At 42.3% G+C, this 26,564-nt stretch overlaps 2 protein-coding genes across 4 annotated transcripts in view; both read left to right on the top strand.

Moving 5' to 3' along the window:
- LOC112242576 (keratin, type I cytoskeletal 13-like) overlaps window positions 1-14,067 on the top strand; it is a 29,762-nt gene extending 15,695 nt beyond the window's left edge. Inside the window, exons 8-11 of one of the 2 annotated variants that reach the window (XM_042310750.1) lie at window positions 7,165-7,295; window positions 9,842-9,912; window positions 10,027-10,135; window positions 13,598-14,067. In XM_042310750.1, the coding sequence (XP_042166684.1) occupies window positions 7,165-7,295; window positions 9,842-9,912; window positions 10,027-10,127 (303 nt within the window). In that variant the 3' untranslated portion in view covers window positions 10,128-10,135; window positions 13,598-14,067. Of the gene's footprint in view, window positions 1-7,164; window positions 7,296-9,841; window positions 9,913-10,026; window positions 10,360-13,597 lie in introns of those variants that run through there. The other variant, XM_042310749.1, reaches the window with a different exon arrangement.
- On the top strand, window positions 4,390-7,158 carry LOC112245521 (keratin, type I cytoskeletal 42-like). 2 transcript variants are annotated; one of them, XM_042310752.1, is made up of 6 exons: window positions 4,390-4,513; window positions 4,934-5,062; window positions 5,471-5,553; window positions 5,745-5,901; window positions 6,255-6,416; window positions 6,665-7,158. In XM_042310752.1, exons 1-6 carry the CDS (start codon window positions 4,475-4,477, stop codon window positions 6,704-6,706), a joined length of 612 nt encoding a protein of 203 aa, XP_042166686.1. In that variant the 5' UTR covers window positions 4,390-4,474; the 3' UTR covers window positions 6,707-7,158. The 2 variants fall into 2 exon arrangements, with proteins under 2 accessions (XP_042166686.1, XP_042166685.1); XM_042310751.1 differs by having other exon boundaries at window positions 4,391-4,513; window positions 6,661-7,158.
- Window positions 14,068-26,564: the final 12,497 nt, after the last annotated feature.

Raw genomic sequence — 26,564 nt, 5'->3', positions numbered from 1 at the left:
GGTTACATACACGGCATTTGAGACGTCTATTGCAGTCTCTTGACGTGTCCACTTGACAAGCAACCCAAACAAATATTTTTTTCCTTTAGGAAACCCATCTTCTCCCTGTGGCTCCTTTTCCTAAGTTGTGGACACAGCTCCAATTTGTGTCCGCTGTTACAGAACAGACATCTGATGTATTGGGTTTGGGGGGGTATGCTGTGCTGATGACACGCTGGTAGCAATACTGCTTCCTGTGGACTTGTGAATAGACGTGTGAATGAGCCTTGACTGTGGCCTTTGAGTCTTGCTTCTGGATTCTGTAGGATCTCCAATATCACAGAACACTGGATGTGTAGCTATTCTCACTTGTTTTTCAATTATCAGGATGAGATCAAGGAGTCTATCACACCTACCATGGCGCTCCTGTAACTCACAAGCAACCAACCTCCACCTCTCCCTGAGTTTGTAGGGTAGTTTCAGGATGATGTTCTTTCAGCTGAAGGCCAGATCCATCTCGTCCATATCTTCCATTGCATTACAACAGCCTCTAAGGTATAATGCATCAGCCTGTAATGCCTTGTGGTCTTCGGATTTGATGCTAGGCCAGCTAAAAGCCTTCTCCATGTATGCATTGACAATCTTGTATTTATTATCGTAGTGCTCTTTCAATAAGCCCCTGGCTTTCTGATAGCCCCTATCTGGAGCCAGCTCCTAACTAGCTCTCGAGCCTGCCCTCTGGGGTACGATTCGAGGAAGTGCAGTTTGTCCTTGCTAGTTTGGGCTCTATTCTCTATATCAGGGGTGGGCAATTCCAGTCCTCGAGGGCCTGATTGGTGTCACAGTTTTGCCCCAGCTAACACACCTGACTCCAATAATCACCTAATCATGATCTTCAGTTTAGAATGCAATTGGATTAATCAGCTGTGTTTGCAATGGATGGGGGAAAGTGTGACGCCCAGCCCCTGCTCTATACCATGTTCAAATGACCTGTACTGTAAATTGTCACCATCAAAAACAGTAATATCTCTGGATGGCAGAAAGGAATGATGATGCTGTTTGACTAACATAGCGGTAACTTCATTCTGTCTTTGGATAATGGTGATGAGGGTTTTCTATGTTTTCCTGTGAAATGTCCCGAGCGTCGTCCTATGATTTGTAAAGTCTCATCTGTAGTCCCCCGTGGCTCTCTATGTGAGTTGGTCAGCACCGATGAGCCTTTGCTTGGGTTAGAGTCTTGTGCAGCAGTGTGCTGTCCGTGAGCTGCTGTCTGAATCACACTGGGTCCTGACTGTTCTGATTGAGCTCGAACACTGTGAGCCTGGGCTGATTGAATGTCAATGTGCTCATTGAATTGGGGTCCTTCTATGGGATGCACACTTGGTGCATGTCTGGCAGAAGTGCCCTTCTGCCCTGTGTGAAATTCGAGGTCGAAAACCCTGTATCTCCCTGCCATTTGATCGAAGTAGTCATCCATGTCATCTATTGTTGAGTTGGCCTTTCTTTCTTCCCCTGCAGATGTAAAATAACGTGATTTTTCCTGAGGCGGCTGCTATTTCAGTTTGCAGCTCTAGGGTCTCCATTCTTTTCCTCAGTTCCACCTTTTGTTGGTTCAATTCCTCCTCCTTATCCTCTAGATGGTGTTTGAACTTGAGAGCAGCAGCCTTTGTTATTAATGCTGCTCTTTCGGCCTCTGCTCTGATGCAGGCTGAGGATGTGGAGGATACACCTGAGCGGGAGCTCCTGTTAGACTTGGGGCTGGAGGTTTGGGACACACTGTCAGTTGGTTTAATATCATCCCTGTCACGTTCTGACCTTAGTTATTTTGTTATGTCTTTGTTTTAGGTGAGGGCGTGAGTTGGGGTGGGTTGTCTATGTTCGTTTTTCTATGTTGTGTTTTGCGTTTGGCCTGGTATGGTTCTCAATCAGAGGCAGGTGTCGTTAGTTGTCTCTGATTGAGAATCATACATAGGTAGATTTTTCCCACCTGTGTGGTGTGGGTGATTGTTTTCTGTCTTTGTGTATGTCACAGGACAGGACTGTTTCATTCGCGGTGTTATTTTTGTTTTAGTGTTCTGTGTTTAATAAATTCATCATGAACATGTACCGCGCTGCGCATTGGTCCTCCGATCCTTGCTACTCCTCCTCAGAAGAGGAGGAAGACGAGCGTTACAGAATCACCCACCAAGAAAGGACCAAGCAGCGTGGTGACGAGAGGCAGCGATACCTGGAGAACTTGACTTGGGAGGAGGTATTAGACGGGAAGGGACCCTGGGCACAGGCTGGGGAATATCGCCGCCCCAAGATAGAGCTGGAGGCGGCATTATGAGGAGTTAGCACGGCAGCGCAACAGGGACGAGAGGCAGCCCCAAAAATGTATTGGGAGGGGGGGCACACGGGGAGTGTGGCTAAGGCAGGTAGGAAACCTGAGCCAACTCTCGGTGGCACCGTATTATGCCGTGAGGCGCACGCACGGTGGCATATCCAGGTGCGTTACATCGCAGCTCCTCGTATCGGCCGGGCTAGAGTACTTTTACTTTTACTTCACTACATTCCTAAAGAAAATAATGTGCTTTCTACTCCATACATTTCCCCTGACACCCAAAAGTACTCGTTACATGATAAATGCTTAGCAGGACAGGAAAATGGTCCAATTCACGCACTTATCAAGAGAACGGGTGGTCATCCCTACGGCTTCGGATCTGCCATACTCACTAAATACAAATGCATTGTTTGTAAATGATGTCTGAGTGTTGGAGTGTACCCCTGGCTATCCATACATAAAAAAAAATACAATGGTGCAATCTGCTTTTCTTAATATAAGGAATTTGAAATTATTTATACTTTTGCTTTTGATACTTAAGTATATTTAGAACCAAATACTTTTAGACTTTTACTCAAGTAGAATTTTACTGTGACTTTTACTTGAGTAACTTTCTATTAAGGTATCTTTACTACTACTCAAGTATGACATGTGGGTACTTTTTCCACCGTCTCCAACTACACAGAAGTCACCTTACTTCCCCCAATCCTCTCCTGTGTGCTGCCCTTCTGGCAGCTTTATGGGGCTTGTACACCTGGTGAGCAATCATGAGTCTCCCCCTGGTGGCTGACCTGCTGTACGCCACTAAATATATATATACACACAAACACACACACACACACACACACACATACACTATACGGTCAACTTTTACTTAACTTGTAACTTTTTAAAAGCGATTTATTCCATCATTGCTATTGAGAAGAAACAGCAACCTTTTGTTTGCCTGTAAATCTCCAAGGAAAGTCTCATTATTATTATTAAAAGATACACCTGTATTACTATTATAAACGCACGTTCCTAAATACATAATGAGGACCAGTGGTGGAAAAACTACCCATAAAGATACCTTAAGTCATGTTCTATTAAGTAAAAGTGGAAGTCACGTAAAATACTACTTCAGTAAAAGTCCAATAGTCTTTGATTTTAAATATACTTAAGTATCAAAAGAACATGTAATTGCTCAATTATACTTAAGTATCAAAAGTAAAAGTGTAAATCATTTTACATTCCTTATATTAAGCAACCCAGACGGCACGATTATTTATTTACATTTTTTGTACTGATTGTCTGGGGCACACTCCAACACTCTGACATAATTTATAACCAAAGCATGTGTTTAGTGAGTCTGCCAGATCATAGGCAGTAGGGATGACCAGGGATGTTCTCTTGATAAGAGTGTGAATTGGACCATTTTCCTGTCCTGCTAAGCATTCAAAGTGTAATGAGTACTTTTGGGTGCCAGGGAAATCTAAGGAGTAAAAGGTACACTATTTTCTTTAGGAATGTGGTGGAGTAAAAGTAACAATTGTCAAAAATATAAATAGTGAAGTAAAGTACAGATACCCCAAAAACCTAATTAGGTAGTACTTTAAAGTATTTTTTACTTAAGTACTTTACACCACTGATGACTACAATGACATAGCAGGATTTGATAATTTATTTAAAATTCCATTATGTTGGGGATTATCTAAATGGGAGTGTGCATCCTATTCCCTATGTAGTGCATAATAGGGTGGGGTTATATCCTGCCTGTTTGGCCCTGTCCGGGGGTATCGTCGTATGGGGCCACAGTGTCTCCCGGCCCCTCCTGTCTCAGCCTCCAGTATTTATGCTGCAGTAGTTTGTGTCGGGGGCCGGGAGTTTGTGTCAGTCTGTTATATCTGGAGTATTTCCCCTGTCTTATCCGGTGTCCTGTGTGAATTTAAGTATGCTCTCTCTAATCCTCTCTCTCTCTCTCTCTCTCTCTCGGAGGACCTGAGCCCTAGGACCATGTCTCAAGACTACCTGGCCTGATGACGCCTTGCTGTCCACCTGGCCGTGCTGCTGCTCCAGTTTCAACTGTTCTACCTGCGGCTATGGAACACTGAACTGTTCACCGGACGTGCTACCTGTCCAAGACCTGCTGCTTTCAACTCTCTAAAAACAGCAGGAGCGGTAGAGATACTCTGAATGATCGGCTATGAAAACCAACTGACATTTACTCCTGAGGTGCTGACTTGTTGCACCCTCGACAACCACTGTGATTATTATTATTTGACCCAGCTGGTCATCTATGACCATTTTAACATCTTGGCCATGTTCTGTTATAATCTCCACCCGGCACAGCCTGAATAGGACTGGCCACCCCTCATAGCCTGGTTCCTCTCTAGGTTTCTTCCTAGGTTCTGGCCTTTCTAGAGTTTTTCCTAGCCACCGTGCTTCTACACCTGCATTGCTTGCTGTTTGGGGTTTTAGGCTGGGTTTCTGTACAGCACTTTGTGACATCAGCTGATGTAAGAAGGGCTTTATAAATACATTTGATTGATTGATAGGGCTCTGGTCAAAAGTAGTGCTCTATATTGGGAATAGGGTGCCATTTTGGATAGACCCATGAACTGAACGGATTCCTTCCACTCTCTGTGTACACAGGTGCGCTCTCTAGAGGCAGCCAATAGCAAGTTGGAGTTGCAGATCAAAGAGTTCTACGAGATGAGATCACCGACTCACAAGAAGGACCTCAGTGGGTTCTATGCCACCATCACAGACATCCGCAACAAGGTACTTCTGGGTAATGTAGTCTTAATGTATCAACCCACTGTGCAAACACTGGTTGAATCAACATTGCTTCCATGTAATTTCAATGTAATTATGTTGAACCAAAGTGGAATAAATGTTGAATTGACGTCTGTGCCCAGTGGGAAGGGAGGTGGGGATAGGATTGAGAAGATGCCAACAGGGTTGTGAAAGAAGAGAGCCACTAGAATGAATTAGATAAGTGCTAGATTAGAGGTGTAATTCCTATAGTCTTTCAGTATTTATCTTGTTGACTGTTGAAAAATGGTGTCCTGTTGTATATGAATGAACAGTAGACATGAACCTGTTCTGCTGATCTAAACACATGATATCCCATACATAGTTGACTCTGATATTACATTCCATTGACTGTGGCTGTCCTCCTGTTCCTAGATCCATGCCAGGTCTGTGGAGAACGCTCAGATGATCCTGCGGGTGGATAATGCCAGAGTTGCAGCTGATGACTTCAAGATGAAGTAGGTGCACTTCCTGTTTGTACTGTACACAGCCTCTGTGAGTGTACTGTTTCTGTTTGTAGCTTTGGCCTATAGGTTTGAGATTGAGTAGATCCAATCCTCCCAGATCTACAGAAATGCTTATGGGGGTAGGCAGGAGCTATGGATCAGTTCATGGTTGGGTAAGTTGTATCTTTCCTGAACCCCTGTAGGTTAGCGACGGAGGCTAACATGAGTATGAAGATGGAAGGGGATGTGGCTCGTCTGAGAGGAGACCTGGACAGCTTTACGCTCACCAGATCTGACCTGGAGATGCAGATTGAGGGGCTGAAGGAGGAGCTGGTCTACCTCAGGAGGAACCATGAGGAGGTAACCTCCTCATTTCTCCTCACACACCCAAGTCTTAATGCTTGTGCTGTTGTCTGAAGTGTCAATGGGCCAGGACAGCCACATGGGTTTTTTCATTAGGACACAATGGCACCCCCTTAAGTTTTTGCACTGTTTTTGCACTTTGTTAATTCTCAGTGGGTTTGAGACCCTTCAATATTTGGCCACATGGGGGCAAAACTCACCCACAACAAATCTAAGGCAACTTCACTGTTATAAGTACTCAAATATACAGTAACTCATTGTTTTCAGGCGCTTTTGCCCTTCCCTGTGTGTGAGTAAACTACAAATCCCAGGTATTATAGCACAATTTGTCCCCCTTTTCCTGTTGTTAGGAGATGCAGTTGATGCGGACACAGCAGTGTGGTGCTGTGAATGTGGATATGGACTGTGCTTCCTCAGTGGACATGAGCAAGGTGCTGGAGGAGATGAGGACCCAGTCTGAGGGCATGGTGACAAAGAACCAGAGAGATGCTGCCAAGTGGTTCAAGAGCAAGGTGAGACAACCTCTGAAAATAGGACAGGGGGCCTCGAAGGGTGTGGGCCTGGGTCCCTAAATGCCTTTTGTAAGAGGCACAATTTACATGTATTTTGGGAAGTGGTACTATACTTGACTAATACAGTGTGTGTGTGTGTGTGTGTGTGTGTGTGTGTGTGTGTGTGTGTGTGTGTGTGTGTGTGTGTGTGTGTGTGTGTGTGTGTGTGTGTGTGTGTGTGTGTGTGTGTGTGTGTGTGTGTCAGGTAGAGGTGCTTCAGAGCCAGATCACCACCAGCACCACAGAGGTGAAGACCTCTCAGTCTCAGGTGACCGACCTGAAGAGGACCTTCCAGAGCCTGGAGATTGAACTGCATGGCCTGCTATGATGTCAAACCATCTTAGTGAATCAGCATCCCTAAACATATAGCATTTCTCTTTACCCTATCTCTGTTCCTAAAATATGGAATTCCATTAGGTTTTTAAAGGAACATTACACTCCAAAATCAAAGTTTGTTAGATGTTTTCAGACCTCCACAGTGGTCTAATGTGAAGGTGTTCTAACACCTTCATGCACACCAGTCTAACTATCTCTGCCCTTCATCTCCCTCTTTATACATTTCTACTACCCTCTCCCTCCTTCCTTCTCCATTTCCTTCATCCCTTACAAACATAAACACATTCCTGTAGAAGGGGTACTTGGAGGAGAGCGCTGATATATAAACGGCTCCCAGCTGAGCCAGCTGCAGGTTTGTATCAACAGCATGGAGGAGGAGCTGCAGCAGCTCAACGTCAGCATCCAGCAGCAGGCCTCTGAGTACCAGATCCTCCTGGACATCAAGATGAGGCTGGAGATGGAGATCGCTGAGTACAGGAGGCTGCTGGATGGAGAAGGATTCAGGTGAGAGGGGATAATGGATGGGCAGGAAAGAGAGGGAGGTGGAAGGGATGGGATGGGGGGAAGACAGCTGTTTATTGGCACCTCACTGCAAACAGTGGTGGAAAAAATACCCAACTGTCATACTTGAGTAAAAGTAAAGATACCTTAATAGAAAATGACTAAAATAAAAGTAAAAGGCACCCAGTAAAATTCTACTTGAGTAAAAGTCTAAAAGTATTTGGTTTAAAATATGCTTAAGTATCAAAAGTAAAAGTGTAAATAATTTCAAATTCCTTATTTTAAGCAAAACAGATGGCACCATTTTCTTGTTTTTTAAATTGACAGAAAGTCCGGGGCTCCAACACTCAGACATCATTTACAAACAAAGCATGTTGGTTTAGTGAGTCTGCCAGATCAGATGCAGTAGGGATGACCAGGAATGTTCGGTTGATAAATGCGTGAATTGGACTATTTTCCTGTCCTGCTAAGCATTCAAAATGTAACGAGAACTTTGGGTGTCAAGGAAAAGCACAATATTGTCTTAAAGAATGTAGTGAAGTAAAAGTAGGGAACAATATAAATAGTAAAGTTAAGTACCTTTGGAAATACCTGGACTTCTGCATAAATTGGTCATAAAATGTTATCTGATCTTCATCTAGGTCACAAAAATAGACCAACACAGTCTGCTTCAACTAACAAACAATTAGATGTTTTCATGGCTTTATTAAACACACCGTGTAAACATTCACAGTGCAGGGTAGGAAAAGTTTGTGAACCCTTGGATTTTACAATTGGTTGATCCTCCTATGGCAGAAATAACGTCAATCAAACATTTTCTGTAGTTGCAGATCTGACCTGCACAACGGTCAGGGGGAATTTTGGACCATTCCTCTTTACAAAACTGTTTCAGTTCAGCAATATTCTTGGGATGTCTGGTGTGAACTGCTCTCTTGAGGTCATGCCACAGCATCTCACATCGGGTTGAGGTCAGGACAGGAAGGCATATTTTCTTCTGTTGAAGCCATTCTGTTGTTGATTTACTTCTGTGTTTTGGGTCGTTGTCATATTGCATCACCCAACTTGTGTTGAGCTTCAAATTGTGACCAGATAGCCTAACATTCTCCTGTTAAGTGTCTTGATAAACATGGGAATTAATTTTTCCGTCCATGATAGCAAGCTGTCCAGGCCCTGAGGCAGCAAAGCAGCCCCAAACCATAATGCTTCCTCCACCATAATTTACAGTTGGGATGAGGTTTTGACGTTGGTGTGCTGTGCCTTTTTTTCTCCACACATAGTGTTGTGTGTTCCTTCCAAACAACTCAACTGTAGTTTCATCTGTCCACAGAATATTTTGCCAGTTGCGCTGTGGAACATCCATGTGCACTTTTGCAAACTTCAGACGTGCAGCATGTTTTTTTTGGACAGCAGTGGCTTCTTCCGTGGTGTTCTCCCATGTACACCATTCTTGTTGAGTGTTTTTCGTATCGTAGACTCGTCAACAGAGACGTTAGCATGTTCCAGAGATTTCTGTAAGTCTTCAGCTGACACTCTTGGAGTCTTCTTAACCTGATTGAGTATTCTGCGCTGTACTCTTGCAGTCATCTGTGCAGGATGGCCACTCCTAGGGAGAGTAGCAACAGTGCTGAACTTTCTCCATTTATAGACAATTTGTCTTATCGTGGACTGATGAACATCAAGGTTTTTAGAAATATTTTGTAACCCTTTCCAGCTTTATGCAAGTCAACAATTCTTAATCCTTGGTTTTCTGATATCTCTTTTGTTCGAGGCTGTCACGCCCTGGCCATAGAGGCTTTTATTCTCTATTTTGGTTGGACCAGGGTGTGACTAGGTTGGGCATTCTATGTTAATTTTCTATGTTTTGTTTTTCTTTGGTGTTTGGCCGGGTGTGGTTCTCAATCAGAGGCAGCTGTCTATCATTGTCTCTGAATTGAGAACCATACTTCGGTAGCCTTTTCCCACCTGTGTGGTGTGGGTAGTTATTTTCTGCTTAGTGTGGTTTGCACCTGACGGAGCTGTTTCGGTTGTCCTTTTGTTGCTTAGTGTTCAGCTTTATCATTAAAATGATGAAGGCGTACTACGCTGCGCTTTGGTCCTCACCTTCTTCCACCAACGGCCGTTACAGAGGTGTGGTTCACATCAGGCAATGCTTCTTGTGAATAGCAAACTCATATTTTGTGAGTTTTTTTATAGGGCAAGGTAGCTCTAACCAACATCTCCAATCGTGTCTCATTGCTTGTACTCCAGGTTAGCTGACTCCTGACTCCAATTAGCTTTTGGAGAAGTCATTAGTGTTATTAGTTTAAGCACACCATGTTTGTTTATTGTTGTGACTTAGATGAAGATCAGATCAAATTGATTTGATGGCCCAATTTATGTAGTAATCCAGGCAATTCCAAAAGGGTTCACATACTTTTTCTTGCCACTGTAAGTAGTACTATAAAGTATTTTTACTTAAGTACTTTACACCGCTGATTGCAAACTAGTAGATCAGGATGTGTGTTGGTGAGTTTAGCTGACCGTAAGTGTTCTTCCCGTGTGTCTTCCAGTAAGCATGTGGAGGTCAGACAGGAGGTCAGGAAAGTGATCGTGGTCGAGAAGGTCCAGGAAGTGGTGGAAGGTGAGCAAGCAGAGAATAATTAATCAAATGAATGAATGAATGAAGAATCAAGTGTTGTTACCCATAATACACACAATGAATGAATGAATTCCTGTGTTGTGGCCCTTTCCACAGAGTATAACCCCCACATGCAGAAGAGGGTGATCGTGGAAGAGATGGTGGATGGGAAGGTGGTGTCCACCTCAGTTGATGAGAAGGTCCAGGATTTGAACTAACTGAGAAGGTCAGATAGTTCTGGAATCTGGTGAAGCGGTAACGGACCACACATAACCCTGGACCACACATAACCCTGGACCACACATAACCCTGGACCACACATAACCCTGGACCACACATAACCCTGGACCACACATAACCCTGGACCACACATAACCCTGGACCACACATAACCCTGGACCACACATAACCCTGGACCACACATAACCCTGGACCACACATAACCCTGGACCCACATAACCCTGGACCACACATAACCCTGGACCACACATAACCCTGGACCACACATAACCCTGGACCACACATAACCCTGACCACACATAACCCTGGATAACATAACCCTGGACCCACATAACCCTGGCCACACATAACCCTGGTTATTTCCACACATTTAACCCTGTTCCATTCACATAACCCTGGAGCCTCATTTAACCCTGGACCAGCACATAACCCTGGAACCATACATAACCCTTACATAACATGACACCCTGGTATTACTTGTTTCATAACCATTTATAAAACATAACCCTGGACCCCTGATGATGGGGGTTCAAACCCTCTCTCTCTATATGTATGTGTGTGTGTCTATGTGTGTCATGGTCGCATACTGTAATATTTCCCTTCTGACAGGATTGCATCAGCTGAATGATAACTGATGTAATTTACTTGTGGTCCCTTATAACTCTCATATGGCTCTATCATATGGCAAATTGAATGTTATTTCTAGAATTTGTATTTCCTGTTCCATTCATTGCCACCAGGTGGCAGCTCTCATTTAAACATCTTTGGCCAGCCCAATTAAAAGTGAGTAAAGTGGAAACATAATATTACAGTTACATAACTGACATCAGAGAAAGTATTACTTGTTTCATCAGCCATTTATAAAAGCCATTTTACTCCCTGGACCACAAGTCATGTATGTTCTCTGGACTCTATGACAAGGTTAGAGTTCATGTTGGAGCGGCAGGTAGCCTAGTGGTTAGAGCGTTGGACTAGTAACTGAAAGGTTGCAAGATTGAATCCCCGAGCTGACAAGGTAATAATCTGTCGTTCTGCCCCTGAACAAGGCAGTTATAACCCACTGTTCCTAGGCTGTCATTGAAAATAAGAATTTGTTCTGAACTGACTTGCCTAGTTAAATAAAGGAAAAAAATGTTCTGTAGGCCTAATACATTTGGCTGTTGATTAAATATAGATGTCAATGCATTCCAGCACACTGATATCATAGTTGAGGGTCTGTTGCTGTCCTCTAAAAAGCTGAAAAGAAACACCTTTGCAGAGTGGATGAGGCCAACACACATACTGTGCCCTACATTATATGAGCATAACACTCATGGGAATTTCACTTACTCCAACATGTTCTCAGAGCAGAACGGATTATGATTGGTTGCATCAGACAACCAATGGAGGAGGTGGGAGGAGGTGCAGTATCCCATCATTCAGGTCATGTGGGGCAGACCTGTTTTGTGACCCACATGTTTTGCTTGCCAGTAAACAATTTTGCTGCTCTAAGGGAAGTTTGAGTCAACTGGGTCTTCTGCTGCTCTAACAGCAGAACTGTCAGTACTGGCCATCAACACAGTCAGTACTGGCCATCAACACAGTCAGTACTCCACATTCCTCTTCCCCCATTTTCCTACATTATTTTATTCCCTATTTATGATGTTGTGAACTTGTGACCCATGTGAAATCCACTTAAAACAAAACTCTTAAAATAAACATGAGTACTAACATGTCATTATTTCCTGACTGTAAAACATTCATTATTGAGTTGGCGAAGATCACATGATGTACGTTGGGTCATCTTTTTTCTCCTAGGCATGTAACGAGCTGGGTCAGATCTGGATGTAGTCAGGTGTGAGTGAGCACGCCGTGTTTGAATACATCCAGCTCATCATACAGAGGTTTTGTGTAGATATGGTGTAGTTGTGATCGGTAGTAATTCAGCAGCACTCTTTCATGAGGGAGACCGCCTGCTTCGACTGTATGTCACAACACACACTAACTCTATAAGCAATTGTTTTCTATTTAATCTGACAGAGTTTCAGAGGATCTGCAGAGAACAATGGGAGTAGGATTCAATCTTAATCCTTTATTGACGTTTTGCCTGTTTGATGGTTCATCTGAGGCCGTAAGAGGATTTCTTATAAGCGTCCGGATTAGTGTCTCGCTCCTTGAAAGCGGCAGCTCTAGCCTTTAACTCGACGCGGATGCTGCCTCTAATCCATAGCTTCTGGTTGGGATATGTACATATGGTCACTGTGGGGACATGTCATCAATGCACTTATTGATGAGGCCGACAACTGAGCTGGTATACTCCTCAATGCCATTGGATGAATCCCGGAACATATTCCAGTCTGTGGTAGCAAAGCAGTCCTGTAGCTTTTCATCCGCGTCATCTGACCACTTCGGTATTGAGCGAGTTACTGGTACTTCCTGCTTTAGTTTTTGCTTGTAAGCAGGAATCAGGAGGATATAATTATGGTCAGATTTGCCAAATGGAGGAAGAGGGAGAGATTTCTATGCATCTCTGTACGTGGAGTAAAGGTGGTCTAGAGTTTTTTCCCCCTCTGGTTGCACATGTGACATGCTGGTAGAAATGAGTTAAACTGATTTAAGTTTGCCTGCAATAATGTCCCCGGCCACTAGCTGCACCGCTTCTGGATGAGCATTTTCTTGTTTGCTTATGACCTTATACAGCTCGTTGAGTGCGGTCTTAGTGCCAGCATCGGTTTGTGGTGGTAAATAGACGGCTACGAATAATATATATCTCTGTAGATAGTGTGGTCTACAGCTTGTCATTATCTACTCTACCTCAGGCGAGCATTACCTCTAGACTGTTTAAAATATTACACATCGCACACAAGCTGTTATTGACAAATAGACACACACCCCCACCCCTCGTCTTACCAGACGTAGCTTCCTTGTCTTGCCGATGCATGGAAAATCCCGCCAGCTCTATATTATCCGTGTCGTCGTTCAGCCACCACTCTGTGAAACATAAGATATGACAGTTTTTAATGTCCTGTTGGTAGGATAATCTTGCACGTTGGCCAATAGAACAGATGGTAGTGGAGGTTTACTCACTCGCCTATGAATTCTCAGAAGGCAGCCTGACCTCCGCCCCCTTTTTTCACGCAAATGACGGGGATTTGGGGTCATTCCCGAGAAAGCAGTATATCCTTTGCTTCGGACTCGTTAAAGAACAAATCTTCGTCCAGTTCGAGGTGAGTAATCGCTGTCCAGAAGTTATTTTTGGTCATAAGAGATGGTAGCAGCAACATTATGTACAAAATAAGTTTAAAAAAAAAAAAAGTGACAAACAACGCCAAAAAAAATAACAAAACAGCACAGTTGGTTAAGAGCCCGTGAAACGGCAGCCATCCTCTCCGGCGCCATACTCGCTACTTCCAATGATTTTGATCATGTTATGTTAAACTGTGTCTCCCTACTGTGTTTTCCACGACAGCCAAAGTGTTCCTGACTGTGCCCCTCGAAAACCTAGCTGCCATTCACACTTAGAGGAGGGAGTACGAGACTGCAGAGTACGAGATAGCCCTGAACATCAGGATGAGAGCTTGGACACCAACCCCTCCCTGGCCTACACCCTCACATGAAATTGTGCCATTCTGAACTTAATCCGCAAAGTTACACCATTTGTTTGTGACTTGAGCCATTTCTCCTATCCAGCTGTCTTGTCCCCTCGTTGAAACTCCCGTGCGGACTCGGGAGAGGAGAAGGTCGAGAGCCGTGCGTCCTCCAAAACACAACCCAGCCAAGCCGCACTGCTTCTTGACACAATGCCTGCTTAACCCGGAAGCCCCCCGCACCAATATGCCGGAGGACACAGCGTACACCTGCCGACCATGTCAGCGTGCATGCACCCGGCCCGCCACAGGAGTCACCGTTGCACGATGGGACAAGGACATTCTGGCTGGCCAAACCCTCCCCTAACCCGGACGGCGCTGGGCCAATTGTGCGTCACCCCATGGATCTCCTGGTCGCGGCCGGCTGTGACACAGCCTGGAATCGAACAAGCATTTCTAGTGGCACAGCTAGCACTGCAATGCAGTGCCTTAGTCTACTGTGCCACTCGGGAGGCCCATACCTCTTTCTAAACCTTGTTTTCTCTCTTCTCTGTCCATCTTCCTCTCCTCCCTCTCTTTCCCCCAGCTGTGCGGAGGGGGTCTTTGAGAAAGCAGCGGAGCTTTACAAGCGATCCATGGAGATCAAAGAGTCGGAACAGTCTCTGGTTTGTGGAAGGCCCCGTGTCGACACTAGTCCTGTGGGGACATGTTTAGCCTGCGAGGGTCCACACCTCTCCCACATGCCCCCAGGTGACCCCTCCTACCACCGCCCCTTCCAAGAACACAGGTGGTGGATCTCATTTTGTCTTTCATTGATTCTGTGTGTCGATTTTCTCATCTTCTTCTAGAAATGCATTGGTGGAGAAGGTCAGAGGGAGGGACCTTGCAGAGACTGAAAAACAGCTTCTATCTCAAGGCCATCAGACTGTTAAATAGCCATGACTAACATTGAGTGGCTTCTGCCAACATACAGACTCAATCTCTAGTCACTTTAATAATTAATAATTGGATGTAATAAAGGTATCACTAGTCACTTAAATAATGCCACTTTATACAATGTTTACATACCCTACAGCTGGGGATGGCCTTCATGGCCATAGCGGGGAAGAAGTCCTGCATAGTGTGGTCGTCCAGATCCAAACTAATGCCATTCAGATCTTACTTGATCCCTGAGCTGATGCCGACTAGGCCATACATGTGTGCCAGGGTCTGTGGCACTAACCACACAAGCCACCAAATCTTGTGTCGTGAGTGAGTTTACAGACATTTATTTAGATTAAACAGAAAACAAATGCTTATAGAGTAAGTGTGTGTTGTAACATGTTGCAAAGCAGGCGGTCTCCCTCATGAAAAAGTACTACTGATCACTACTACACAATATCTAATCAAAACCTACTACCTACTACTTGACTGCTATTGAGATGTGTAGTAAACCAGTAGTGATTTTATGTAGTGATTTAAGTAGTAATGTGTGATAAATTGGGACGTTTCACTACTGGTGAACACTAGAAACTGTCTTTCCTACTCAAATGAGTGTTTGGTTATCTACTACGTAAAACCTCCACATTCCTGCACAATTCCTTCATGTTCATCAAAAAATAAATAAGCGTATACAAACTTAAATGCATTTTTTAAATATTTTTTTACATGAATTACATTCATTAATTAAACCTTTAATCCAGTTGAGGCCTTGTCCTCATTCAGCGTTGACTTAAATATCTTCATATCCTCTTTTGTTGTTGCAGACCCATTTCTCCGCCACGTAACCTTGAAGAAAATAAAGACAAGCACAAGAGACAACCAATTATAACTTAAGCCATTACCAATCATCTGTAAACAGAGGTACAGAAGACAAGGTAGAAAAATATTCGATAAACAACGTTTATCTTACTAACAATGGTCTCCAGTCTTATGTCGAGGACGGTATTGAAGCCATGGGACATTTTCTTTTGCAACGTGACCCAAATGAACTCCCTTCCAGTGCATGCCTTATAATATTGGCTGAAATAGTACTCACACATGACTATTTAATATTTCTAAACAATTTCTTTATCCAGACAAAGTGTACTGCTATGGGATCCCCCTATGGCTCCTAACTATGCTCATTTGTATGTGGGTTACATGGAGAAACAGTACATTCTCAATCCTCTCAAAAACATTTTTTTTTTTTTACCTAACATTATTCTTTGGAAACGGTATATTGATGATATTTTTGTTTTAATGGAGGGGTGATGCAAACCAGCTCCAGGCGTTCCATGCTTTCATTAACTCTTGTTCTGAGCACCTGAGGTTTACTATGTAATCTGACACACATCAAATCAGTTTCCTTGATCTTCTGATCTTGTGTGAGGATAATGTTCTATACACGGATCTTTACAGGAAACCTACTGATCCTAACAGTTTTTTGAAGGCTGATAGCTGTCACCTGCTTCCCTTGAAAAACTGTTTGGCCTACGTCCAATTCTGTCAAATCAAAAGAATCTGCAAAAAACGATCAGATTTTGACAGAAATAATGGTGAGGTGCAAAGAAAATTCAAGGAGAGGGGGTACAAAAATGGTCAGACCGATACTGCCATTGAGAAAATCCCAAACAAATTGAGACATGATCTTGCAAAAATAAGCATTCTTGGTCTCTCACGACGCTCTATTCAAAGTGCTCTGAACAAATTAAGGGAATTGTTCACAAACATTGGCACATTCTAAGATCTGATAACAGTGTCGGCAATGTGTTTTTGGACCCTCCCTTGGTCGTATTTTTGCGGGGCAGAAATCTCAGCTACCAAAATACCCCTGCACAACTTCTATTGGAACCTCTACCGGATGGAAACTACAAGTGTGGTGGCTGTGCTCAATATAATGGCACTTACAAATGTGAATCCTTCAAACACCCTCAAACATGGAACCAGATCCCAATCAAAGGTGTCATCACGTGCTCCACTAAGGCAGTTATTTATCTTATAACTTGTCCTTGTAGTAAAAATGATGTGGATAGAATTAAGTGCAAATTAAAAGTAAGAATCTCTTAGCATTAGCATTAGCAACACGTTACCCTCCCCACCCTCCCTAAGGGGGTGACCTTGAGAAATTATTGTTAAATTATTGTTCATTTAAAGACCCTTGCTCCCTTCGGTCTCAACGTATCATTTCGTTGTACTCCCTGACGAAGGCCATGCAGCCAAAATGCGTCTGAATTTTAACACATTTTAAATTAATTATATGAAGAGTGCCTTGGTCCTCCTTTCTTTCTGAGGTCTCAACGTGGACTTTGATCTGTAGCCATTCATATGATTGGTGTGATTTTGCTATCCATTGTAAATGTTTGTTGGCCCATTTAGCTCAATTGTATCTATGATCGGATGATATTCATTCATGCTTTTTATATGTTTCATTTACATTTGTAAATCAACCAATGAAATCAAGCCAAACCCGGACATGATTACAGACACGTGTGTGTCCTTTGACACTATATAAACTAGTGATCCGCAGTGTTTGTCATTAAACCCCGAGGAAGTCTGTTGAAACGTTGGTTATAAAATGATTGGATCTGAGCTCCTAGAGTGTGAGGCTCTCCTTTTCTTTTTCAGAGTCCCCTTGGCAACAGGTCAAAAGAGGTAAGAAGAATGGGTAAGTATACTAATATGAAAATACTGTACGTTTGCATAAAAACACATACTTTTTAGCTAGCATGATGAAAACAGAGGCTACATAAGTTACATCAATGGCTAAACAATGACTTGAAATGACATAAAACGTAAAGCAAAGTTAAACTTCCAGATGGTGCCAGTATGTATAAGGGCTGTGAAAGACCGGATGATGAAGGGTGGGTGGAAGATGATTACATTCAGGATGGTCAAACAGTAGTTAACTGACAACAACCAACTACTTCCTCTTTTGTCTTTCTTCTGTGGTCACAAGCACAAGAAGTGCAGCCACAAGCTGCAAAACTCTACTGATCACTACTGAAGAGCCGGGCTGCATTCCAAAACACTTAAAAGACACACCCTTTCCCCTCAGCCCTCAAATTAAGTGTACACTTCTGACACTTGCAGGGCAATGGGTGAGAGAAGAATGAATTCATTTTAATTGGACTGCTCTTGTCTGGAGAGCAGTCCAGGCAGGAGCAGGGGCGGCAGGGTAGCCTAGTGGTTAGAGCGTTGTACTAGTAACCGGAAGATTGCAAGTTCAAACCCCTGAGCTGACAAGTTTAAAATCTGTTGTTCTGCCCCTGAACAGGCAGTTAGCCTAGGAACTGTGGGTTGTCATTGAAAATAAGAATTTGTTCTTAACTGACTTGCCTAGTTAAATAAAGGTAAATAACTTGTTCAACCCACAGTTGTGTCCTCAGTCCTCATGGAACTGTTGTGTGTGCCTTATATGCGCTACAGTCAATTATGATTCCATTTTATATCTTGGCTAGAAGACAACACATCTGCAGACATTGAATGTTAGCCATCCTACTATATCAGGTAAATCAAAAATGACAATGTATAAGTGTGATGTCAGGGAAAGTTATGTGCACAAGTTAGCGTTTCCTAAACCCAACCAAACAAAAACATCATTACTTTTATGATACGTGTTTGAGTCGTCATGTGCATTTTCTTAGCGGATGTACAATCATCGCAAATTGAATTATGGGGCGTTTCAGGCCCGGAGTCCCAAACTCGATCAAAAACAAGGGCTGAGGTGCTTATGTTGCCAACTTCCCTTGCTTGGCTAATCATTTGGACCAACGACAGAGATGGCCGCGGGGATTCCCCCAAGGGTATAAGGCGAGAGGGTAAGTGGAGGAGGGTGTGTCTTTTATGAGTTTGAAACGCAGCCCTGGTAGTCTGCATGTACTTTTTTAACAACTTATTCACTATACAAACAAGTAGTAAAAACTCTACCTGATTTCTACTGATAAGTCTGTATAGTAAAGCTGAAATGTTTTGACTACTTATTTACTACCAACATCAAGTCCACAAAATCTCTACCTGATTACTCTTAGAAAAATGGGTTCAGAAAGACTGTCCCCATAGAATAATCCTTTTTGGTTCCAGGTAGAAGTCTTTTTGGTTCCATGTAGAAACCCTCTGTGGAAAGGAACCAAAAAGAGTTCCTAAATAGGGTTCTCCTATGGGGACAGCCGAAGAACCCTTTTAGGTTCTACATGGCACCTTTTTCCCAAGCGTGTACTGTAAACACTGCTGTTTTCCTACTGAAAACTACAAAACTCTACTTGTCTATCTTTAGTAGTGCATAAACTACACATTCACTACATCATTTCTACTGCTCTCTACATAGTCACTACTGCACAAATAGGTTTTGTGTAGTAATTCAGTAGTACTTTTTCATGAGGGTCTCCCCCGATATGATGAGCTGGATGTGTCCAGACATGGCGTCCTCACTGACACCTGACTCCATCCAGATATGTCCCAGCTCGTAACACATCTAGGAGCAAAAATACGACCCAACATACGTCCTCTGATCTTCACCAACTCAATAATGTATGTTTTAAAGTCAGGAAATAATGTTAGCAGTCAAGTCAGAGTTTATTTGAAGTACATTTCACATTGGTCGCGAGTACACACTTTACATCATTAAAAGGGAATAATGTAGGAAAATGGGGGAAGAGGAATGTGGAGTACTGACTGTGTTGATGGCCAGCACTGACAGTTCTGCTCTTAGAGCAGGATGGTCTAAGAGGTAAGAAGAATGGGTAAGTATACTAATATGAAAATACTGTATGTTTGCATAAAAACACATACTTTTTAGCTAGCATGATGAAAACAGGAATGTGGAGTACTGACTGTGTTGATGGCCAGTACTGACAGTTCTGCTGTTAGAGCATCAGAAGACCCAGGTTACTCCAACTGCTCTAGGATTGGACCCTTTTTTTCAATTTTTGCCTAAAATGACATACCCAAATGTCTGTAGCTCAGGACCTGAAGCAAGGATATGCATATTCTTGATACCATTTGAACAGAGACACTTTGAAGTTTGTGGACATGTCAAATTAATGTAGGAGGATATAACACATTCGATCTGATAAAAGATAATACAAAGATCAAAAATGTGTTTTCTTATTTACATTTTTTTCATATTTGAAATGCAAGAGAAAGGCCATCATATCACTTAGGACTCTAGGCACAATTTAGCAGTGTATGTGCAACGTTTTAGACTAATACGATGAACCATTGCATTACTGTTCAAAATGTTGTATCAAGTCTGCCCAAATGGGCCTAATTGGCCAATTAATACATTTTGAAGTACATAACTGTCCACTCTCCCCAAACAATAGCTGGTATTCGTTCACTGTAAAAGCTACTGTAAAGTGGACAGTGCAGTTAGATTAACATGAATTGAAGCTTTCTGCCCATATAAGATATGTCTATGTCCTGGGAAATTTTCTTGTTACTTACAACGTCATGCTAATCACATTAACACACGTTAGCTCAACCGTCCCAGCAGTATCTAGTTGACAAAGTTCTGTTCGAAGAGCAGCAGCGCTGATAGTTTAACTGAGCTGCTTCTAGAACAGCAACCTTTCCTTTCTGCTCCGAGAATACGTTTGAGTAAGTTAAACTCCCATGAGTTTACGTAACAGGCTAGGTCCATTGTATCAGCCAATGTTAGTAAAATGCTTTGTGTTAAGAATTCATTGAGGAATTAGATTTACTCTGCTGTGCAAAGAGTTGCCTCTTTTGATTCTGGACTTCATGGTGAGTCATCGTTATACTGGTAAGCAGCTCCAGAAGTGTTGGGCTGTATAAAGTAGGGACGTGAGGCTCCTTTTTATACAACAATATGTAGGACAGTCAAATAGACCTGCAAAAAGGAGATGCTTCACCTCATCAAATATGAACAGGATGCTATTATACCACAACAAAGTGCTTGGACCATAACAAAAACAGACCTTTACTTAATTGTTCCAGTGACGGTCAGTGCCGTTTAAGATTATGGAGGCCGTTTTTTTTTATGAGCATGGCCTTATTTCTATTACAGCATCTTGGATGACTGTCATTCATCTTCCATTCACACAGCTCAATGTAACATCGATAGGTTTAGGCTACTACATGATACTGTCACGCCCTGACCATAGAGAGCCCTTGGATTCTCTATAGTGGTTTAGGTCAGGGAGTGACTAGGGGGGTGTTCTAGAATGTGTATTTCTATGTTGGTGGTTTTGTATGGCTCCCAACTTTAGGCAGCTGGTAATCGTTGCCTCTAATTGGGGATCATATTTAGGAAGCCCTATCGCCCACCTGCTTTGTGGGATATTGTTTGGGCACTATGTATTCACGTTCTTTAAGTTTTGTTGCTAGTTTTACTTTGTATTAAAAAGATGTTGAACTCAATGCACGCTGCGCCTTGGTCCGTTCATTTTGAAGAACGTGACAGATACAAACATTTTTCCTAGCTGCTCGAGGGTGTAATCGTTCATCAAACAGTTGCAAACAAGAGTTTCTATTGGACAAACTCTGGTAGGTTTATCCCGGTTTCGTTCCATTTGCTTCTGTTTAAGAAACGTTTTTCAACAGAATCGGTGGAAAGAATTCACCCCTGATCACCCGCACACAGTTTTCTTTAATAGCAGCCACATACAAACATCACTTTGCTTGTTGTATAATTCCTTCTTACATCTACAAACTCTCCTACTCTCACCTTTTCTCTTCAATGGTGGACTTTAGCGTTTGTGACCAAGCCAAACCTCTCCTAACTTACCATGGTGTTTTGGGGTGGTGGTGCTGAATTTCTCCCTGTTATACTAGTATTTTGCTCTGCTCCACTCACACAGGAATCACACAGGAATCGTAAAGGCCTAGTGCATTATATATATATATATATATATATATATATATATCTCACACACACACAGTTGAAGTCGGAAGTTTACATACACCTTTGCCAAATATATTTAACTTCAGTTTTTCACAATTCCTGAAATGTAATCCTGTGAGCAAAAATGTAAGTAAAAATGTCCTGTCTTAGGTCAGTTAGGATCACCACTTTATCTTTTTTTTTTTAAAATTTCAGAATAATAGCTGAGTGATTTATTTAAGCTTTTATATCTTTCATCACATTCCCAGTGGTTCAGAAGTTTACATACACTCAATTAGTAATTGGTAGCATTGCCTTTAAATTGTTTAACTTGGGTCAAACATTTCGGGTAGCCTTCCACAAGCTTCCCACAATAAGTTGGGTGAATTTTGGCCCATTCCTCCTGACAGAGCAGCTGTAACTGAGTCAAGTTTGTAGGCCTCCTTGCTCGCACACGCTTTTTCAGTTCTGACCACACATTTTCTATGGGATTGAGGTCAGGGCTTTGTGATGGCCACTCCAATACCTTGCCTTTGTTGTCCTTAAGCCATTTTGCCACAACTTTGGAAGTATGCTTGGGGTCATTGTCCATTTGGAAGACCCATTTGCGACCAAGCTTTAACTTCCTGACTGATGTCTTGAGATGTTGCTTCAATATATCCACATAATGTTCCTCCCTCATGATTCCATCTAGTTTGTGAAGTGCACCAGTCCCTCCTGCAGCAAAGCACCCCCACAACATGATGCTAGCACCCACGTGCTTCACGGTTGGGTTGGTGTTCTTCGGCTTGCAAGCCCCCCTTTTCCCTCCAAACATAACAATGGTCATTATGGCCAAACAGTTCTATTTTTGTTTCATCAGACCAGAGGATATTTCTCCAAAAAGTACGATCTTTGTCCCCATGTGCAGTTGCAAACCGCAGTCTGGCTTTTTTAATGGCATTTTTGGAGCAGTGGCTTCTTCCTTGCTGAGTGGCCTTTCAGGTTATGTCGATTTTATAGATACTAACATAAATAGTATTCCTCTCCATTTGAGCCGGGTGTTTGAGTAGGCTAAGTAAGTTAAAAAAAAAAATACAACTAAATATATATATATATCTCTCTCTCCTGCTTCCCCTTTAATTTGAAGAAATTAATTTGTTCAAAACGGTTCAACTGTTGTCTTTGAGTCAACTACTCACCACATTGTATGAACTACAGTGCTAGCTATCTGTAGCTTATGCTTTCAGCACTAGATTCATTCTCTGATCCTTTGATTGGGTGGACAGCATGTCAGTTCATGCAGCAAGAGCTCTGGTAGGTTGGAAGAAGTCCTCCAGAATTAGTCATAATTACTGTGTGAGTGTATGGAAGGTGGTGAGAACCATGAGCCTCCTAGGTTCTGTACTGAAGTCAATGTTCCCAGAGGAGGGTGAAAAATGCTGTCCACCATTGTGCTACCCCAGTGAGTGTTGTTGAGGCTACTGCAGACCTTCAATGCAAAACAGTGTGTTGTAATCAGTTATTTGGTGATGTGAATGTATTTAGTATAGTTTTTAAAATGTTTCAGTATTTTTATGAAATTCACTAAGTAGGATGGTCCTTCCCTTCCTACTCTGATGAGTCTCCACTGGTGTTTTGTCATTGTATTTGCAGGATGACGGCGACTTTTGCTCAATACTAGTTTGAGTTATAGGAGAATATTAAAACATGGCCGGTTGAAAACCAATATAAAATATATTGAGATCCTCCTCTTCAGCTTTTAAGTGAACATTTGTACCTTTATACAGACTTGATTTCATTAATTCATGGTACAAACCCTCCCCACTTCACTTTCTATTGTATCTCTGCAAGTAGAAACAACCGTAGATCTGGGTGTGGCTTTGCTGTTCACATGATCAACCTCATGTGGTTGCATTCAAGAGCAGGGTGTGTCCTTGTGACTGACTGACGGACTGATGATCGCAACACAAGTAAGGTGTTAACTTGCATAAAAATCACTTTTTCTATTTGACATACATGCACCTAGGGCAGTATTAGCTCGTGAGTCATGACTGTAGTAAAATTGTGTGTTACTGCTGAGTCACGGTAATGCTCTCTTATGCAATCTGGACATGTGTTAGTAGCACCCAACTCGCTAATGATCATCGGGTGGTTAATGGCCTGTTACTCAGAGCTGTATTGTCCCTCTAACCACTCTGACATCAATGCAAATGCAATCAAAAATCACATCAAACACTTATCAAAACAGTATGTGCTTTTAAAACTCACGTCACTGTGATTGAGCAATATGAAGAAAGAATTTTGACAACAGGTTGAAACTGAGTGGAAAACATGGTCGTTGTGCATGTTGTTTCAAAGCCTAATACAATGAAATGGACAGTGCTTTCTAAGGTGATGATTCATTCAAAAAATCCATATGCATATTAGAGCTTTAGCATATGCGTAGGCCTATATGAGCCCAAGCCCGAAGAAATACCTGAATTAAAATAATGGTTGTGCTATTATACTATACAATAACCTACCACATATTACACGAGGCAGAAAAACATTTTTAAAAATACCAATTTAAGAAATCTTTGGTACATAATTGGTCTTGCCAATTCAGAGTTAGCCTACAATTATAGTGCATTTGTATTTGATATTTGATCGCCCCACCGTGCATTTCCATCTCCTCCCTGCTCTCCTTCATTCCTTTCACCAGCACGCAGAGAGAAGGGCTCTCAACAGTTGAATTAATCAAGTTTCGCTGTGAAAACATGTCACTATCGATGTTCCCGAACAGATTTCACTTGGTTTCCCAAATTAAGCAACCGTGTAGGAGAGCCTATGACATACAGAGTTTGAGAAGAATATCACCTGCTGCATGGCAAAATAACTGGAGTAGCCTACTCAACATGAGTGAAAGGAACAGGTGGGAAAGTAGGCTCCATTCCCTATTTGATTGTATATGGAAGACCTGCCTTTTTTCTCTTGTTCCTGTTCCTGTCTATTTGATAATGGGCCATTCTAAATCAGATTAAATTAGGAATAGTCTGATGCATGAAAATAGTATCACTTGATGAGAGACCAGCGTGTGCAGCCTGAGGCAAGGAACAGAGTGCAGCCCATATATCTTTTGATTTCTAAGACATTCTATGTTTGTATCATTCACAATGAAAGTTGCCAAATAACTCTAAATCTAGCATATTGGACCTGTTTCAAATGATCACACTCAACATAGACACTTCATATGCGCACTCTGACTCCGGAATGGGAAAAATATATTTTCTATTTTATTCAGCTAAGTTAATTATATTCTTCTTACTAAAGTCATATAATGGCATGGGACTTGTTACTGGCAAGCCAGTTAAGAACAAATTCTTGTTTACAATGACGGCCTACACGGGTCAAACCCGGACAACACTGGGCCAATTGTGCGCCGCCCTGTGGGACTCCCAATCACGGCCGGTTGTGATACAGCCTGGATTCAAACCAGGGTGTCTGTAGTGACGCCTCTAGTACTGGGATGCAGTGCCTTAGACTGCTGCGCCACTCGGGAGCATAAGGATTATAAGGATATCTTGTCTGCTAAATGAACAAGCCTACAGCCTATGGCATGGCACATAGCCAGAGAACATATAGTAGGCCAACTCATGTTCTGTTCTTCTGAAATACATTTTCTTCATATCATATTGTTTCTGCCTAAAATAAATAATGGATTTATAGTGTGGTGTGTATATTCAATTGATTTACTAAACATTTTTTTAAATGTAGATGTTGCAAAAGCGCACATCAGCAGCTTGTATGTGTGGAGGCCTGGAGATGCTAAATGGGTTTATGTTAATGAATGGTTAATTACCGTGAGATTGGTCGTCTTTTGCAGGACAATAACCGGCTGACAAAATGTCATGACGGCCACAGCCCTACATACAACTACAGTGTGTCTATAACCTGGTAATCTATATCAATGTTAATGAATAACTTGCATTCACTTTCTCCCCTGGCTTATAAGAGTTCAAGCATGACTGTCTTTTCATGACTGTCTTTTAGCTTCACTGTCTCTATCATGACTGTCTTTATCATAAACAACATCCCACCTCAAGTGTCATTATACAAACAGAAAGACATATGGAAGTCAATGTTCAACCATATAAATAGTCCTGTCGGTGTTCCAGCAGTGGTGCATTCTAATAAAGAATAGGGTTCATTAATGTGCCACGAAAGCAAACAATGATTGTGGGAAGATCTGTGTGTTCTGTATTCGTTTGAGTCTATATTTTGTACTCTGCAGCACGTTGATCTGAAACCCTTATGCCAAGCTTTATTGTACTTTTATCTGACAGACTAAGGGTTCTATTCAATCTGTATTGCTGAAGCGTTACAGACTGAGCAATAAGGTCATTTCAGATTGAGCTGACATGTGCAGCGTTTACCGTGAATGCAGTCTCTGCTAAGCACGCTGTAACACTGAACTTCCTCAATACAGATTGAATAGAGCTCTAACTCCCTCCTTGTTGATTTTCATTTAGCACTGTGAATGTGAATAAAAATCTATCTAGTTCTGTTTGCACTCAACAGCATGTAATGCGTAATTCCATTGCATCCAGATGTATTTAGCTTTCATCAACTGCGTGCGTGTGATACCATGTGCAAAATGATGAGGTACTGTAAGCCACACCATAATTAAAACGATTGAAATACTAAATAACTGTCAATAGTACTGTTGTGTGTAATCAAATGCCCATTTATTACTTCAGAATGTGACTCATTGAATGAATGTGACTCATTGCTACGAAAGCTATGACATAACCCTGAATGCAGTAATTGGTAGTAATCCCTTTACAGTACATTAATGAATTTAAAAAAATAATAACTACAGACAGTACATAGAGGGTGAACCATTACAGCTGAACTATAATTTAGACTCGGAGCAAACATTGTTACTCTTTTAAAAATGTGTATTCTGTTTGACCTACCTACAGTTGTAGATCAAAGGTGCCTCTATAGGCTTATAGTCAGAGTCCTTTCTGGGTCAGGTAGGGTGTGTCCAGGCAAGCCAATAGCTGTGGGGCATAAACAGAAACTGC

The sequence above is a fragment of the Oncorhynchus tshawytscha genome, linkage group LG32 (genome assembly GCF_018296145.1).
Source record: "Oncorhynchus tshawytscha isolate Ot180627B linkage group LG32, Otsh_v2.0, whole genome shotgun sequence".
NCBI lineage: Eukaryota > Metazoa > Chordata > Actinopteri > Salmoniformes > Salmonidae > Oncorhynchus > Oncorhynchus tshawytscha.
The sequence above is the reverse complement of the archived record's forward strand: the minus strand, read 5'-3'. Positions and strand labels throughout refer to the sequence as shown.